The sequence below is a fragment of the Typopeltis vanoorti genome, chromosome 22 (assembly GCF_054136105.1).
Source record: "Typopeltis vanoorti isolate ZY-2024b chromosome 22, IOZ_Tvanoo_1.0, whole genome shotgun sequence".
Lineage (NCBI taxonomy): Eukaryota > Metazoa > Arthropoda > Arachnida > Uropygi > Thelyphonidae > Typopeltis > Typopeltis vanoorti.
In genome coordinates, this window is record NC_143570.1 from 11,568,185 (window position 1) to 11,584,170 (window position 15,986).

General features: G+C 36.8%; 1 protein-coding gene across 1 annotated transcript in view; it reads left to right on the forward strand.

Annotated features, from left to right (window-relative positions):
* The window catches only part of Mccc2 (methylcrotonyl-CoA carboxylase subunit 2), a 188,734-nt gene that overhangs the window by 156,620 nt on the left and 16,128 nt on the right, over positions 1–15,986 (forward strand). The window contains exon 14 of the mRNA XM_090412413.1: positions 5,171–5,327. Coding sequence (XP_090268539.1) covers positions 5,171–5,327 — 157 coding nt within the window. The remainder of the gene's footprint in view (positions 1–5,170; positions 5,328–15,986) is intronic.

Consider the following 15,986-nt stretch of genomic DNA (forward strand, 5'->3'; position numbering starts at 1 on the left):
AGATGGATTAAGGTATTAACAAATGACCTGGGGCAACTGCAAACTGGAGGGTCAACAGTGCGTGGGGGGGGGGGGGTTTCGCTTCTGAACGCAGTGACCGAGAAGGGTGGCTGGTGCAGACCACTGACATACCAAGGGGCGATGACGTAAGCGAACCCCAAGGTCATTGGAGCCAGATAAATAGCGGATGGCAAGAAAGGGAGTTCAGTGCGGCGATTCAGTTTGATTCATGGCAGTGGAGTTCGAGTTCGTCCGGTTCCTGGGTCAGCGAGAAGTTTCAAGGTCACGTGGGGATTCCGACCTGAAGTTACGATGTACGCTACGGCAGCGGAGTTTTGCTAACATTGTGGGAGATAATTTGTAATCACCATCGGAGACCTGCGTTCCAGATACAAAATTGCCGAGGGACCGACGCAACTAAGATAACTGTTTTAGAAGAAATTAGATGCGGAGTTTTCATGCCGCCAAGATCCAAATGTTCGCTGATATTAAGAGGAGATCTCACAAAATCCCAGAGATGATATCCAAGTGCAGTACTAAGGTCGGATGGTAATAGAAGGAAGTGATTTCAGGGATCATTCAGAAAAGACCAGACATCTGTTCAAAGTAAGATCTTTCCTTTGTTTAGCTAGAAATAAGAAGATTGTGATGGTGATTTAATTAAGGGACTTGTTTTATAATGATACTTGAGGACTTTAGACCTTAAGCTGGTATTTGAAGTATTTTGTTATATGTGAGAGAAGGTCTGCTAAAATTTAAGGTGAAACATTGTGCAGAATGTTATGCAAAAATTGATCTGAGTATTACCAAGTTTAACGAGATAAAATTATAGACACGTCTTACTAGAATTGATTATGATAAGGAACTAAATTGTAAATGTAGTCATTAGTTGTGATTTGAAGCATAGAAGCTAATTTACTTAGTACTTAAAATTGACCCATTGTACATTTCATCATCATCATCATCAAATTCCTGCCATGTACCCTCAAGAGGTGTACAGGATATGATAGTACTACATGAAAAAAATTACATCATTACTAACTTCCTATCTACAATTTTCCTTAAAATCAGTCTGTTACTTGTCAAGACTCCAACATTATATCTTATATTTCTATCATCTAAGGCACTTTGTACCGTATCAATCCACCTATATCTTGGTCTTCCTATGGGTCGTTTTGTTGCCAACCTGGCAGAGAACACTTGTTTTGCTAATCTTTCTTCGCCCATTCTGTTTAAGTGACCATACCACCTGAGATTAGCTCTGCTAATGCATTCCTGGATGTTGACAATGTCAAGTTCTTTCCTAATATCCTCATTTTTAATATAATATTGCCATTGATGCCATCTGTTCACGCCTATAATCTTTCTCAGGATTCTCATATCTGCGGTCTCTAGTCTTTGGTCAAGTGTTTTACTTCTGACCCAGCTCTTAGATCCATAAGTTAAAACTGGTTTGAACACTGTCTTGTATACAGCTAATTTAGTGTTCTGACTAATTTCTCTCTTATTCCATATGAATTTATTCAATTCACTTCCTACCATACCAGCTTTGCTGATTCTGTTGTCTATTTCCATATTTAATTTACCATCTTCACTAAAAATCGTGCTTAAGTAGCTGAAATGTTTCACTTGTTCCACAGGTTCTCCATTCACAACACAGTTGACATTTTCAATGCTTCTGCGATTTTCATTGTCTTTTTATTGCTGACCTTCATACCATATCTATTACAACAGCTATTCAATTTAGTCAGAGAATTGCAGACTTGTAGCAAATTTATTTAGAAGTATAACATCATCCGCATAAAGCAAAGAGCTGACATTGACATCTCCAATTTTGATATCATGTTTAATACCACTTTCCTTCATAATGTGATCCATATAGATAATGAATAACAGAGGGGTTAATGTACATCCTTGTCTCACACCAGATTTAACATTAAACCATCTTCCTGTACTTCCTTCAATTCTAACTGCTGACTTACAACTCAAATAAAGACTAAGTATTGCTTGATATAATGCCCCATTGACACCATATAACTGCAGCGTATTGAATAGCTTCTCTCTTGGCACCTTGTCATATGCCTTTTCCAAATCGACAAAACTTAAATACAGATCTTTGTTATATTCCCATGCTTTCTCGACTATTTGTCGTAAAGTGAAGATCTGATCCTGACAGCCTCTGTTTGGCCTGAATCCAGCTTGTTCTTCACCAAGCTTTTCTTCCACAATTCTTCTCAACCGTTTCTCAAGTATACTTGCATAGATCTTGCCGGGAACACTCATTAGGAAAATACCTCTGTAATTCTCACATGCAGTTTTATTTCCCTTTTTATATATGGGTACTATGAGAGCTCTACTCCAATCATCGGGAATTCGTCTCTCTGTTCAGGCTTTCTGAACTATGCAGTGCAGCCACTGTAAGACTCTTATCCACCATACTTCACATTTCTGGTCGAATATCATCTACTCCTGCTGCCTTTCCACATTTCAAGCCTTTGATGGCTTTTTCTACTTCAAGTATGGATATGTATTCCTGACTGCATGCCTGGTCAGTGTTTTTTACCACTGTGCTGTCATCACTTCTTGTTTCATTTAGCAGTTTTTCAAAGTAATTACTCCATACTTCAAGGATATCTTTTTCTCCCGTTTTCATGTCACCTTTATCATCTCTAATTCCTTTTACAGCACTCTTTCCTCCATTCTTAAGCTTCTTCAACAACCTCTAGAATATTTTGCCGCCTTCTTGATATTTATTTTCTATATTCTTGCCAAAGTCCTCCCATGACTTTTGTTTAGCTAGTTTTACACAGTGTTTAGCATTCTTGCATTTGTCTCTATATTCTCTAAGAGCACAAGCTGACTTATTTGACAGGAACTTTTGATATGCTTTCTTCTTTTCCTTCACTGCCTGTTTAACTTCCTGTGCCCACCAGGGAGTTCTGATTTTTTTATCCTTGCACACAACCTCACCACATGCCTCTCTGGCAGAATCAATCAATGTTTTCTTCAGAGTTTGCCACTGAATCTCCAAGGTTTGATTCCTGTTCTCAAACTCTTTCATTTTTTCTTCAATAATCTTTGTGTATTTTAGTGTACAGTTCACATCTGAGAGCTGCTCAACTTTTATTCGCTTTAAAACTTTCTTACATGTTATTCTTTTCAATATGAAATTCAATTTTATCGTGCTCAAGACTAAATAGTGATCGCTTCCAATTTCAAATCCTCTGTACACTGGTGTCCTGCACCAGAGAGAAAACATCATTATTATCAACAATAACATAATCAACGAGACTTTTCTTATTCCTCGCCTCTTCTTTCCATGTGAATTTGTGCACATTTTTATGTTGGAACATGGTGTTAGTAATAACCAGTCCATGTCCTGAGCAGAAATCCAACAGATATTTGCCATTATTATTAGCTTTGCTCTTTTCTCCAAATTTTCCCAAAATATTTTTGTATGGCTCACAATTATTTCCTACTCTGCTATTTAGATCCCCAACAAGGACCAACTTTTCCTTTACCATTGTGTCAGTTGCTTTTTCTAAAGCCTCAAAAAATTCCTCCACTTCTACTTTAGTAGAACCTTCTGTAGGACCATAGGCACAAATAAGTCTCATTGTCCAGTTTCCCATTCTCATATTTGCCCACATTACTCTACTCGAGACTGACTGCCATTCAAGAAGATTAGCCTCATATTTTGTATTGAATACCATGGCTACTCCTTCTTTTCCTTGATTTTCATTTCCTGATTATAACATTTTGTATTTATTGCTCAGAAAGATCTCACCAGTTTTTGTCTTTTTTGTTTCAGTCACCCCTATTATGTCGATCAGGTACTTATCTAATTCCTCAGCTAGCTCCATTTCATTGCCATTCAGGCTTCTTATGTTGATAGTACCGATCTTTAACTCTGGTGATATTGAGTTGGGGTTTGTTTTCAGATTTGTTCCAGTAGCTGACTTTTTGCTGTTCACCCTGGTTCCCTGGCATAAACAAGGGGGGCCTTGTTTAACTGGGTGACGCCCTAGCCGGCATGAAATTTTGTCATGTCGTACCATCATTTTTTATTTTGGTTTCACCAGTAAGAATACAATTTGGTCGGCTAAATCCCAAATTGCCAGCCCATCCTCGTTCGTTCAGTATCCAAGTAGATACCCAACAGGGTGCACCACAAGAAGGTGAGGATTGGACATTCGGTCAGAAGCCCTGGTCGGTTCTCTGCATTCCTTTAAAGGCTATGTGGAGGTCTCCTCTCAGTTATAAAGCTTTGACCCTTAAACACCCCTTGTACATTTCATTGATGTTAAAAAAAATTGTTTTCTTGTTTAAATAACTTGCCTGATTTCTATTTCCAATATACTACTCATTAATTCGAATCTGTGAGCCTTAAGATATATGTTGTCATGACTGCATAACAGAAAATTTAAGTTGCTAGATTTACTTAGAATTAAGAGAGAAAAGTTCCTTGTGGTTTACTGTGTGTTATTTTTTGGAGTGAGATTCAACTCCCACTCACTAATTTGGCGCAGCTGGAAACTAAATAAATTTTCCAAATTCAGTTGAGAATAAACACCAGTAGGTCAGACAAAGAGATTGGCTCCAGCCAGAGGTGATTTCTTTGTTCTGTAAGTTTTGCACATGTGAGCTTTATTATATGTGGCCATAAGTCAGATATATAACAAGGTAAAAAAGGAAAGTTTAAGTGAGATAAAGTAGGATTTTAAAGGGAGATTTAAATAAAAGAAAATAAGATATAATAAAAGATTATAATAGGACGTTATAATTAAAATTAGCATTTTTAACAATATTATGGTATGAACTTGTGCATCATACGATTAACCTGGAAAAACTTATTTTATACTGCATTCTACTAATAGTGTTAGATAACTTTTATGCATCTGATTTCATTTTGTAAATTTGATTATTATGCAAAATAGGCATAATAATTACTGTATATGTAACAAACATCCTATTATTGAAACATCTGTGTGAATGTTTCAAATGTTGTAATTTTCAGAAACATCACATGCTAAAATTTAGTCATCAGCAAAACGTATCTTTCATTATTAAATTCATTTCTTTAATTTTATTATAACAAATAATTGAAACAATCTTTTTAAGTGATATTTAAATTAATCACTTCAAATTTCCTTTGTGAATATTTTCTTAGGATTTATGGTTGGAAGAGAAGCAGAAGCTGGTGGGATTGCAAAACATGGTGCCAAAATGGTGACTGCTGTTGCATGTGCTCAAGTACCCAAAATAACTCTCATCATAGGTGGTTCATATGGAGCAGGAAACTATGGGATGTGTGGCCGTTCTTACTCGTATGTTACTTATCAGTTTTTATTAGGCATTTCACTGTTAGGATCCATTCTTTTTTGCTGTTTAGACAAAAAAGAATGGAAAAGAATTGCACTTGGCTTTCTATTAGTCTAATTTTTTTTCCACCATTGCTTAAATGTTGCTTTCCTGCTTTGACCTCCTCCACTCTCCCTTTCAGACTGATTTGTGGAGACTTAGCATGGAAGAACAGGCTTTCAGTAGACCTCTTAGAATTATAATTTCCCATCCCTGAGCATTTAATTGGACTATAAACCTTGGGTTTCCCACATTTCATTGTTTCAATAATTGATAATTATGAAGTGGCAGTTATGGATTGTAGTAATTCATCTTTGAATATGTAAGGACATAAACTAAATTTTCTTCATCACACATACCTTATAATTTCATATTTAACATCGTTTCATTATTAAAATAAATATGAACTTAATCATCATCATCAAATTCCTGACATGTACCCTCGAGGCGGTGTACAGGATATGACAGTACTACATGAACAATTTACATCATTACTAACTTCCAATCTACAATTTTCCTCCAAATCAGTCTGTTACCTGTCAAGACTCCAATATTATTAGATCTTATATTTCTGTCTTCAAAGGTACTTTTTACCATATCAATCCATCTGTATCTTGGCCTTCCTCTGGGACTTTTTCCTGTCAACCTTGCAGTTTTGCTAATCTTTCCTCTCCCATTCTGTTTAAGTGACCATAACACCTGAGCTGAGATTAGCTCTGCTAACACATTCCTGGATGCTAACAATGTCAAGTTCTTTCCTAATATCCTTGTTTTTAATATGATATTGCCATTGATGCCATCTGTTCATGCCCCTACTCGTTCTCAGCACTCTCATATATGCGGTCTGTAGTCTTTGGTCAAGTGTTTCTTCTGATCCAGCTTTCAGATTCATAAGTTAATATTGGTTTGAACACTGTCTTGTATATAGCTAATTTAGTGTTTTGGCTGACTTCTCTCTTATTCCATATACATTTATTCAGGTAGACAAGTAAAGTGTAATTTAATTTATATTCTTATCTATGTTGTCAATTCCTTAAATGATTTAGTAATATATTTATTCAGTTGACTTCCTACCATTATCAGCTTTGTTGATTCTGTTGTCTATTTCCATATTTATTTTACCATCACTAAAAATTGTGCCTAAGTAGCTGAAATGTTTTATTTGTTCTATAGGTTCTTCATTCACAATGCAGTAGATATATTCTCTGCTTCTGCCTATTTTCATTATCTTTGTCTTGTTATTACTGACCTTCATACCATATCTACTACAACAGTTATTCAATTTAGTCAAGGAATCTTGCAGACTTGTAGTGGATTAATTTACAAGTATAACATCATCTGGCATAAAGCAAAGAGCTGAGATTAACATCTCCAATTTTGATATCAGGTTTAATACCACATTCTTTCATAATATGATCCATATAGATAATGAATAACAGAGGGGGATAATGTACATCTTTGTCTCACACCAGATATAACATCAAACCATCTTCCTGTACTTCCTTCAATTCTAACTGCTGACTTACAACTCAAATAAAGATTAAGTATTGCTTGATATAGTGCCCCACTGGCACCATATAACTGTAGTGTTTTGAATAGCTTCTCTCTCTCTCTTGGTACTTTGTCATATGCCTTTTGCAAGTCTACAAAACTTAAATACAGATCTTTATTATATTTTCTCGACTATTTGTTATAAAGTGAAAATCTGATCCTGACAGCCTAATGACTTGAATCCAGCTTGTGCTTCACCAAGCTTCTCTTCCACAATCCTTTTCAACTGCTTCTCAAGTATACTTGCATAAATCTTACCAGGAACACTCAGTATGGAAATACCTCTGTAATTCTCACATTCAGTTTTATTTCCCTTTTTTATATATGGGTACTATGAGAGCTCTACTCTAATCATCGGGAATTCGTCCCTCTGGCCAGACATTCTGAACTATGCAGTGCAGCCACTCTAAGACTTTACCTCTGTAGGCACCAATGGGTGGGAACCCCCTCTTTCGAGTCATGAGAACTCATGGAGAACTGGCCTACCAGTCCGGAACTCAGGGGGTTGGTGCCAGGGGGGCCTAGCCCCCCCCCTAGTATGTATGTATATATACAGGGTGTTCGGGATAAATTTGACATATTTATAATTAATTATATTTTTCCGTAAGTTACATGTATTAACACACACTTCTCTTCATTTAAAAGTTTGGACCCTTCTTCATTCATATACAAGATGTCAGAAAGGAGATAGCTGGAACCCACCTGAATCATGGAAGAGAATAACTTGTATCATGATGATTCATGCCCGCCATCAAAATAAGGATATTACGACTGCTGCCCAATGCTCCCTGAATACAGTAAAAACAATCAGGCATGAACTAGAGACTTGCAATGGTGACTACGAGGATGTAGCAAGAAGAAAGATCCCTAGCAGACGATCTGATTGCGTTCGCACAGCAGAATTCCTCGCAAATCTGCAGGAACAGGTGTTGAAGAACCCTGGCATTGGAATTCGGGCTTTGTTCGTGGAGTTGCTAACTGTAGTCAAGCCCTGGATAACAAGGGTAGCCAATGGTAGGCCGTATGTATGGCAGCAGGATTCGGCCCCTTGCCACACCTCTGGGAAAAGTCAAAAATGGTTGTCTGAAAATTTCTACGACTTCACCAGTCCAAATGTTTGGCCTCCAAACTCCCCAGACCTTAACCCCATGGATTATTTTGTATGGGGCGCAGTTGAAAAAGACACCAATCGCACTTCCAGTAATACAAAAGCCCAGTTAATGGATAAAATTAAAACAGTTTTTGCGGCCCTTCCCAGGGAGACTGTAGCATCAGCTTGTTCGAGGTTCCGAAGCAGAATTGAAGCTGTGATCGATGCTAATGGTGGTTATTTTGAGTAAATCTTGTTGATAGTATTGTAATTAACTCTGCCTGTAATGTTTTTTTGTCAATTCATTAAATTTAATAGATACAAAGAAGATTTTCTTTTTCCTTACGAAACTGTCAAATTTATCCCGAACACCCTGTATATAGGTGGATGGAAGTCATATAAAAATAAGTTATATAATAACAGCAGTACAATAACATTTTTTGAAAATTATATTACTGTTATATTATTATGGTTTATGATATTGTTAATTTAATTGTCTTCATTCAAAGAGGAAAGATCAAATATCCATATCTTTATGCTGTAAAACTTCTAAATAGGTTACATTGCTATGATGTATTGAGTTCTAAATAGGCTTTTGAAAGTGATTGAGAGATTACAGAAGTAACCTTGAATGTTGGCATGGGTCGCTATGGTATTGCACTACTTAAAAAATATATCTCCAAAGAATTTGCTTTTCATCTTTTATTAATTCTTCTGGTTCTATTTAGATTTTTAAAAAATCTAAAATGATTTGCCCACCGGTTGATAATGCAAATTTGCAGGCCACATAACTTTTGCACATGTTCTGCTAAGGAATTCAGTGCTCTCCTGGTTTATGAGTAGACACAGTAAGTTTGAAAGAGTCAGGTCAGGAACTCTAATAAATAATAAACTTCTATTTACTTCATATACTTGAGTTGAAAACTGTAAGTATGAGATAATTTGGTTATCAAATGTAAAATGAAATAATTCGTGATATATCAAGTACTGGCCTACATACCAAATATTTGTTATCAGATCTCTTCAGAAAATGTGTTTTCATTTTCATAACTCAAGTTCACTGCAAAAGTGTTATTCTGAATGTGCATTCTAACTTGATAAATTCAGAAAGTTCAATGCATTTTGCAGAAAGAAAGGTTTCTAAAAATTTCCTAGTTCTACAACCATTAGATCATAATGCAATGGAGAGCTTTCTCTTTATGCGTACACACACACACACACACACACACACACACACACACACACACACACACACACACACACACACACACACACACACACAGGGTGGCCCATAAGTTGCAAAGGGGTTTAAACATTTAATAACTTTATTTTTTAATTATTTTTATTCTTTTTTTTTTTTTATAATAAAGTACAGAACTTGGAGATTTGTTTTTATTAGTTATGAAACACCACTTATTTTGAACTGGCCCACCCTGCATATATATATATATATATATTATATATATATATAAATTAAAAATGCTAAGAAATTACCGTATTTTTCCATGCATAAGACGAACCCTACTTTTTTTGAACCCAAAATTAAGAAATCAATATTTTAAACATCTCCACTGTCCAATCATACACTTAGTGGGAGGAGGTCCAAATTGTCTTTCTGAAGCTTTATTTACATGTTCTTTTGCATAATTGATGACTTTTAACTTGAATTTTGAAGAATATGACAATTGTTTTTTATTTTCAGACATTTTTATGGGCTGGTGCTCAAAACATTGTTAATGCATTAACTTACCCTGCCAATGAGTTGCAGACATGTGAATACTTTCAGGGTTCTGATTGGTTTATTCAGAATCAGCCATTAATGACGTCAATCGACAGAGTTAACAAAGGCTAGTGATTGGCAGAAGCTTGTTCGCAGAGGCAAGGTACCAGCAGTTTCACCATGGCAACTCAGGTCTCTCAACTGATTCCCCCCCCCGCATGTATAAGAGACCCACTATTTTTCATCTAAAATTTTAGAAAAAAGTATCGTCTGATACACAGAAAAATATGGTATATTCTTGGTTTCATCCTTTATCCAAGTGTAAGCAAACAAAGTTTGCACATGAAGTTACTTCATGACTGGGCTACTTGTATTTAGAGGCTAATGACTTCTCATCAATATAATATAATCTCATAATGCAAAGCACATATCCTTATGGACATGCATCATGGGAATGGCCAGTATCCAGACCGGTTTCTACCAGTTTGTGCCTTTCATTATGGGATACTAAGTCAATTGATGAGAAGTCATTAGCCTCTGAGAGACCTCAATAAAATTAGAAATTGGTCTGGGTAGTGGCCCTTCCCATAATGTATAGCATTATCTCCAGGAAATTGATGAAGCCAGAGCTTTAAGAGTGTTAGTCAATAGGGAGATAAAGTTTAGAGGCACATAGCAAAAGTGGCTAAAAAAGCTCATCAGATGATTTGGTTACTGAAGAATACTTTGACGAGCAAAGACAAGCAGGTTATTGTTCCTCATTGTGGAGTCTTGATAAGACCCCATCTTGACTACTGCATGCAGATCTAGACACCAGGGTTTCTTGGTGATGAGGAGGAGGTGGAGAGGACCCAGAGGTGAGTGACCAAGATGGTAGCAGGTCTATGGAATGAACCTTATGAGAACAGGTTTAAGATTTATGGGTTACAGAAACTGGTTGATAGGCAGAAAAGGGGTGATATGATTGAGATATACAAATTACTGAGAGGTTTTTACAAGATTAATTCAGAGGAAATTTTTCATAACGGTTGTGTTGGTGGGAGAACTAGAGACCATCCATGGAAACTGAGGAAGAGTGTAGTTAGCAAGGTGTTGGAACTAGGTTTTTTGCTTGGAGAGTAGTGAATGAATGAAATAAGTTACCAGAGTCTGTTGTGGGTGCCGTGACTATGAATGAGTTTAAAGCAAAGTATGATAGATACTGTGCAAATGTTGGATAGTTCTTGACATGATATTTAGGGCCTCCCTCCCTCGATGAGTCTAAAGACTCCTTGGAGTTGCCTGTAATATAATAATTATTACACATGTCCATAAGGATATGTGCCTTGCATTATGGGATACTAAGGCAATTGATTTTATTATTTTATATGATGATACAACGGCCACGAGCTCCTTTTATGGAGAAGTACGCACCACCTCAATCCCACCTACTTTATTCGGGCTCGGGACCAGCATAGCATATGGCTGGGAGGGACCGTTTCTTAAGTATTCCTGACTGTAATCAGCATGTGCTCATGGGACCGGTTTGCCTGTTCTGGGGAATGAAAAATCCGATTTCTGAAAAAACCCCCAACCTCCGTATGAGACCGACTAACTCATCTTTTGGTGAAAGAGACCAGATAAATAGGAATCAGGCCCAGGTCTTTCCGGCCAAAGGGCTTCGTCTGTACCGACTGAACTACAGAGGCTCTAGGCAATTGATGAGAAGTCATTAGTCTCTATATACTATATGTATACACACACACACACACACACACACACACACACACACACACACACACACACACACACACACACACACACACAGTTGACCCTTGAACAATGCGGGGATTGGTGCTGATCCCCCGGCGTTGTTCAAAAATCCACGTATAACTTTTGACTCCCCAAAAACTTAACCACTAATAGCCTACTGTTGATCAGAAGCCTTGCCGATAACATAAACAGTCAATTAACACATTTTGTTTGTTATATGTATTATGTACTGTATTCTTACAATAAAGTAAGCTAGAGAAAAGAAAATGTTATTAAGAAAATCATAAGGAAGAGAAAATACATTTACAGTACTGTACTGTACTTATCAATACCATAAGTTTACATCATCTGTATACAAGATAAATCATCTGTCTCTCAGTACCTACATCAGCATCATCTTATATGATACAAAACACTGTAGATGTTTTTCATATTACTAACACTAGATATCAAAAATGAAAAGATAATGTGAAAAAGAAATTTATATTTATTTACAAGTATAACGATTCATACATTGATAACAAAGAAGCAGCAATACGATTGCTTTATGGTAACCTAGCGTAATCGATACTATTGCTTCGCAATAACCTAACCTATACACTAATGAATGAATCGTTATATAATTTTTATTTTATTCTAATTTATTATATAAATTTAACTAATTAATTAATAACAGTTAATTTTATGCAGTTATGATTTAATACTGCATCGAAAGAAATGTAAACAAACTTTACGTTTGTTTACATTTCTTTTGACTGCGAATGGTGCCATGTACGGTCTATAAATGTTTTGTGCGCTTAAGTTTTGATAAATCTTAACTTTTTATAATAGATTTGTGTATATTTTATGGTAGTAAATGATAAAAATAGACTAGCATCTACATATACTTTATGAATTCATAACATACTTAACTCTTTCTTAATTTTTTCGATATTTCTAGGCTACGCAGTTCTTCTGCGAATTTTTCAAATTGTCGCAAATCTCCAAAAAAATTTTTCCAGTATATTTATTGAAAAAATTTTGCATAAAAGTGGATCTGTGCAGTTCAAACTCATGTTGTTCAAGCTTTGCCAGTGAAGATGATACAGAGGTGACACGGTTTCCCCTCTGGAAAACTCAGGTTTTTATATCACAAAACTAAACAGATGGCAGAACACTCAATTAATAGAAAGGATATACTTGTGTTATAGTCAAAGATTGTCATTGTGAATAATAAAGACTTCCATATATGATGGGAGGGGGGGGACATTAAAATATGTCTGTGTGATTCATGACTTATTTTTAATGGCATTAACAACACCAAACGAACTATTTCATAAAATATGTTCTAAATAACTTAAGGAATTCACAAACATATACTGGAATATAAATTAAAATAAACTTTGATATTATTCAAAATTAAGTGGATATTGAATACCACATTATTTCTTAGCCGAATAAGAAACTCAAAGATAGGAAATCTAATCTAAGAGTTTCATGCTGAACATAGAAAACTATATAAATAAAGTTCGGCGAGTCCAAGCGCAAGCCAACACCTGGTAGGCAATGCCAGGAAAACTCGTAGTAAAGGTGGAGCAAGCGCCAACATGATATATTCGGCATGAAACTCTTAGATTAGATTTCCTATCTTTGAGTTTCTTATTCGGCTAAGAAATAATGTGGTATTCAATATCCACTTAATTTTGAATAATTTTACCTTGCCGAAGTGAAGCCTGTTAGCTCTTATTTCAGTAATTGTATTTGTGCACCTTTTGGCAACTTGTACAGTAAAGAAATAAGCTCTGACTATTGAAACCTTAGTATTACATATAGATCTACCTACTCACTGATGAGATCTCAAAAAAGGTTGAAACCGGTCTGGGTAGTGACCTTTTCTCATAATGTAGAACAGTAATACATCTCCTAGGAGCTGTGTTTTACATTATGGGAAAATATTAAGGACAGCAATTGGAGCTAGCTCCACCTTTACTACGAGTTGCCCTTGCATTGCACTACCAAGTGTTGGCTTACGCTTGGGCTCGCCGAACTTTATTTATATAGTTTTCTATATTCAGCATGAAACTCTTAGATTAGATTTCCTATCGATATATTAATAGAAAGGATATACTTGTGTTATTGTGATATCGTGGTATTCAATATTCACTTAATTTTGAATAATTTTACTTTCCAAAGTGAAGCCTGTTGGCTCTTATCTTATTTCAGTAATAAACTTTAATATGTACTTCCTATATTTCGGCAACGTCACATTCCTATCTTCAATGAGAACATAAGATTAAGATGTGCATGCAGGCACTAAAAACAGCAAATGAGGTTGAAGAGAGAAAACTACTGTTTTTCCTAAAGTCCTGAGGTGCCCCCCCCCCCAGTAGGGCTATATTAGGTATACTTGGCCATTGGGCTGAGTTCTCATGATGTACATCTCCCAAATTTGGGGCAGTCTCATGCATCCAAATTTGTTGAGGTTTGGTATGTTTCTTAAGGCTGAGGCTGATTCTATAAATTATCTTTCAAATTTAAACTTGCTGCAGTGTATTATTCTGACTTTCTTCCACCATATTGTGTGGCATGTATCCAGAGCATGGTCTGCAAGACCAGAGTGGCTGTTCTGGTGAAACCGGATGTAATCTTTGTGTTCCGAAATTCTGATATTCGCTGTCCTGCCTGTTTGGCCAAAGCAGGACAGCTTACAGCTTCAAGGGACCTGGTATACACCAGGTAGGTCTAGGGGAAGTGGTTGGTCTTTAGTGGAGCGGATAAGGGATGCCAATTTTCTATATGCAGGTAATGTTTTTTCAAGATTTTGGTAATTTTTTCCGAGGTGCCCGGATGTAGGGAATGGCGATGGATTTAGAGTAATCTTTATTGTGAAGAGGAGGAGGGAGGGGGGGGGCGTTGTGGTTTATTGGTTTTAGTATTTTTTTGAGGTTGTAGCCATTGGCTGAGAAAGTGTTAAGGATGTGATTTAGTTCAGTGGTTAGGGCATTGTCATTTGAACAGATTAGTTTAGCCCTGTTCTATAGTGTCTTAATAACTCCATATTGTTGTGTTCGTGTGTGGGAGGAATTGTTGGTGAATGTACATGCTTGTATGGGTGGGTTTTCTATAAATCAAGAAAACCAAGGTTCCATCAGGTTGGCAGGTGACTAGTGTGTCTAGGAAAGGGAGGCTGTTGTTTTCCTCTTTTTCCAGGGTGAACTTGATTCTGGGGTGTTGGTTGTTTGAGTGCGTTAAGAAGGAGAGGAGTGTATCAGAGCCATGTGGCCAAATAGTGAACACTTCTTCAACGTAGCGAAGCCATATGGTAGGTTTTTGTGGGGCAGAGTTTAAGGCTTTCTCTTCAAAGTCTCCATAAAGAAATTGGCCAAGGGTGGGGAGAGTGGTGAACCCATGGCTGTCCCCTCTATCTTTATAGAATTTTCTCTGCTGAACGAAATAGCCTAAGTTCGTTGGGAACTGAAATAGGGCTGAGATATCGGGAGGAAATTTGGCTTGGATGAGCTCTGAGGTTTCCTTGAGTGGGACATTTGTGAATGAGAAGGAGACCTCAAAACTGACCATTATGTCAGTATGTTGGAGTGTAAAGTTTTCTACAGTGGCTTTGAAGCGGGCTGAGTTTTTTGTGTGTGATGGTGTGTTGCCAGTATAATGTGTGAGTGCTTTGGCTAAATGTTTGACTAATTTGTATGTGGGGGAATAAATGTCATCTACTATGGGACGTAATGGCACATTTTGTTTATGTATTTTTGGGAGGCCATATATATGGGGGGAGGGGGGGGGTCCTAGAGTTAAAAGGTTTTAGTTTGTTAGTAACTTCCACAGGCCAAGAAGTGACCTTTTAAGGAGCCTATGGAGTTTTCTAATTTGTGAGTTGGTGGGATTGTATTCAATAGGGAGGTAAGTAGCCCGATCTAATAATAAAGCATTAAGCTTACCTGTGTAGTCAGTTTGGTTGAGCACCACAGTGCCGTTCCCTTCATCCACTTTGGTGATTACTATTTCTTTGTTTTTCTTCATTTCCTGTAGAGCCTTATATTCACTATTGGATATGTTGGTTTTTGGTGGTCTTGCTTTGGTGAGAACACAGGCTACATCCAATCTAATATTATTGGCGATGTGGTTTGGAAGGTGGTGGATACCGCATTCAATCTGGATCGTTATTTCTTTGCCCGGTATTTTTCTAGAAGCAATGGCAAAATTGTGGCCATGTGCAAGAGCGTTGAGTGCTTCAGGCTTCAAAATAATGAAAGAAAGGTTGACTACAGTGTTGAGTGTAGTTTTGGTTTGGAGGTAGAGTTCTTTTTTAAATTATCAAATTTCTTGATATGTCAACTCCGTATTATCTCAAATTCTTTATCTGCTGAAGTGCACGAGACGTCATATAGAATTGTCCAAGGGAGCAATGGCGAAATTGTGGCCTAGAAAAATACCGGACGAAGAAATAATGATCCGGATTGAACGCGGTATCCGCCACCTTCCAAACTGTCAACACCTAAGATTATCTGTTAGACTGAT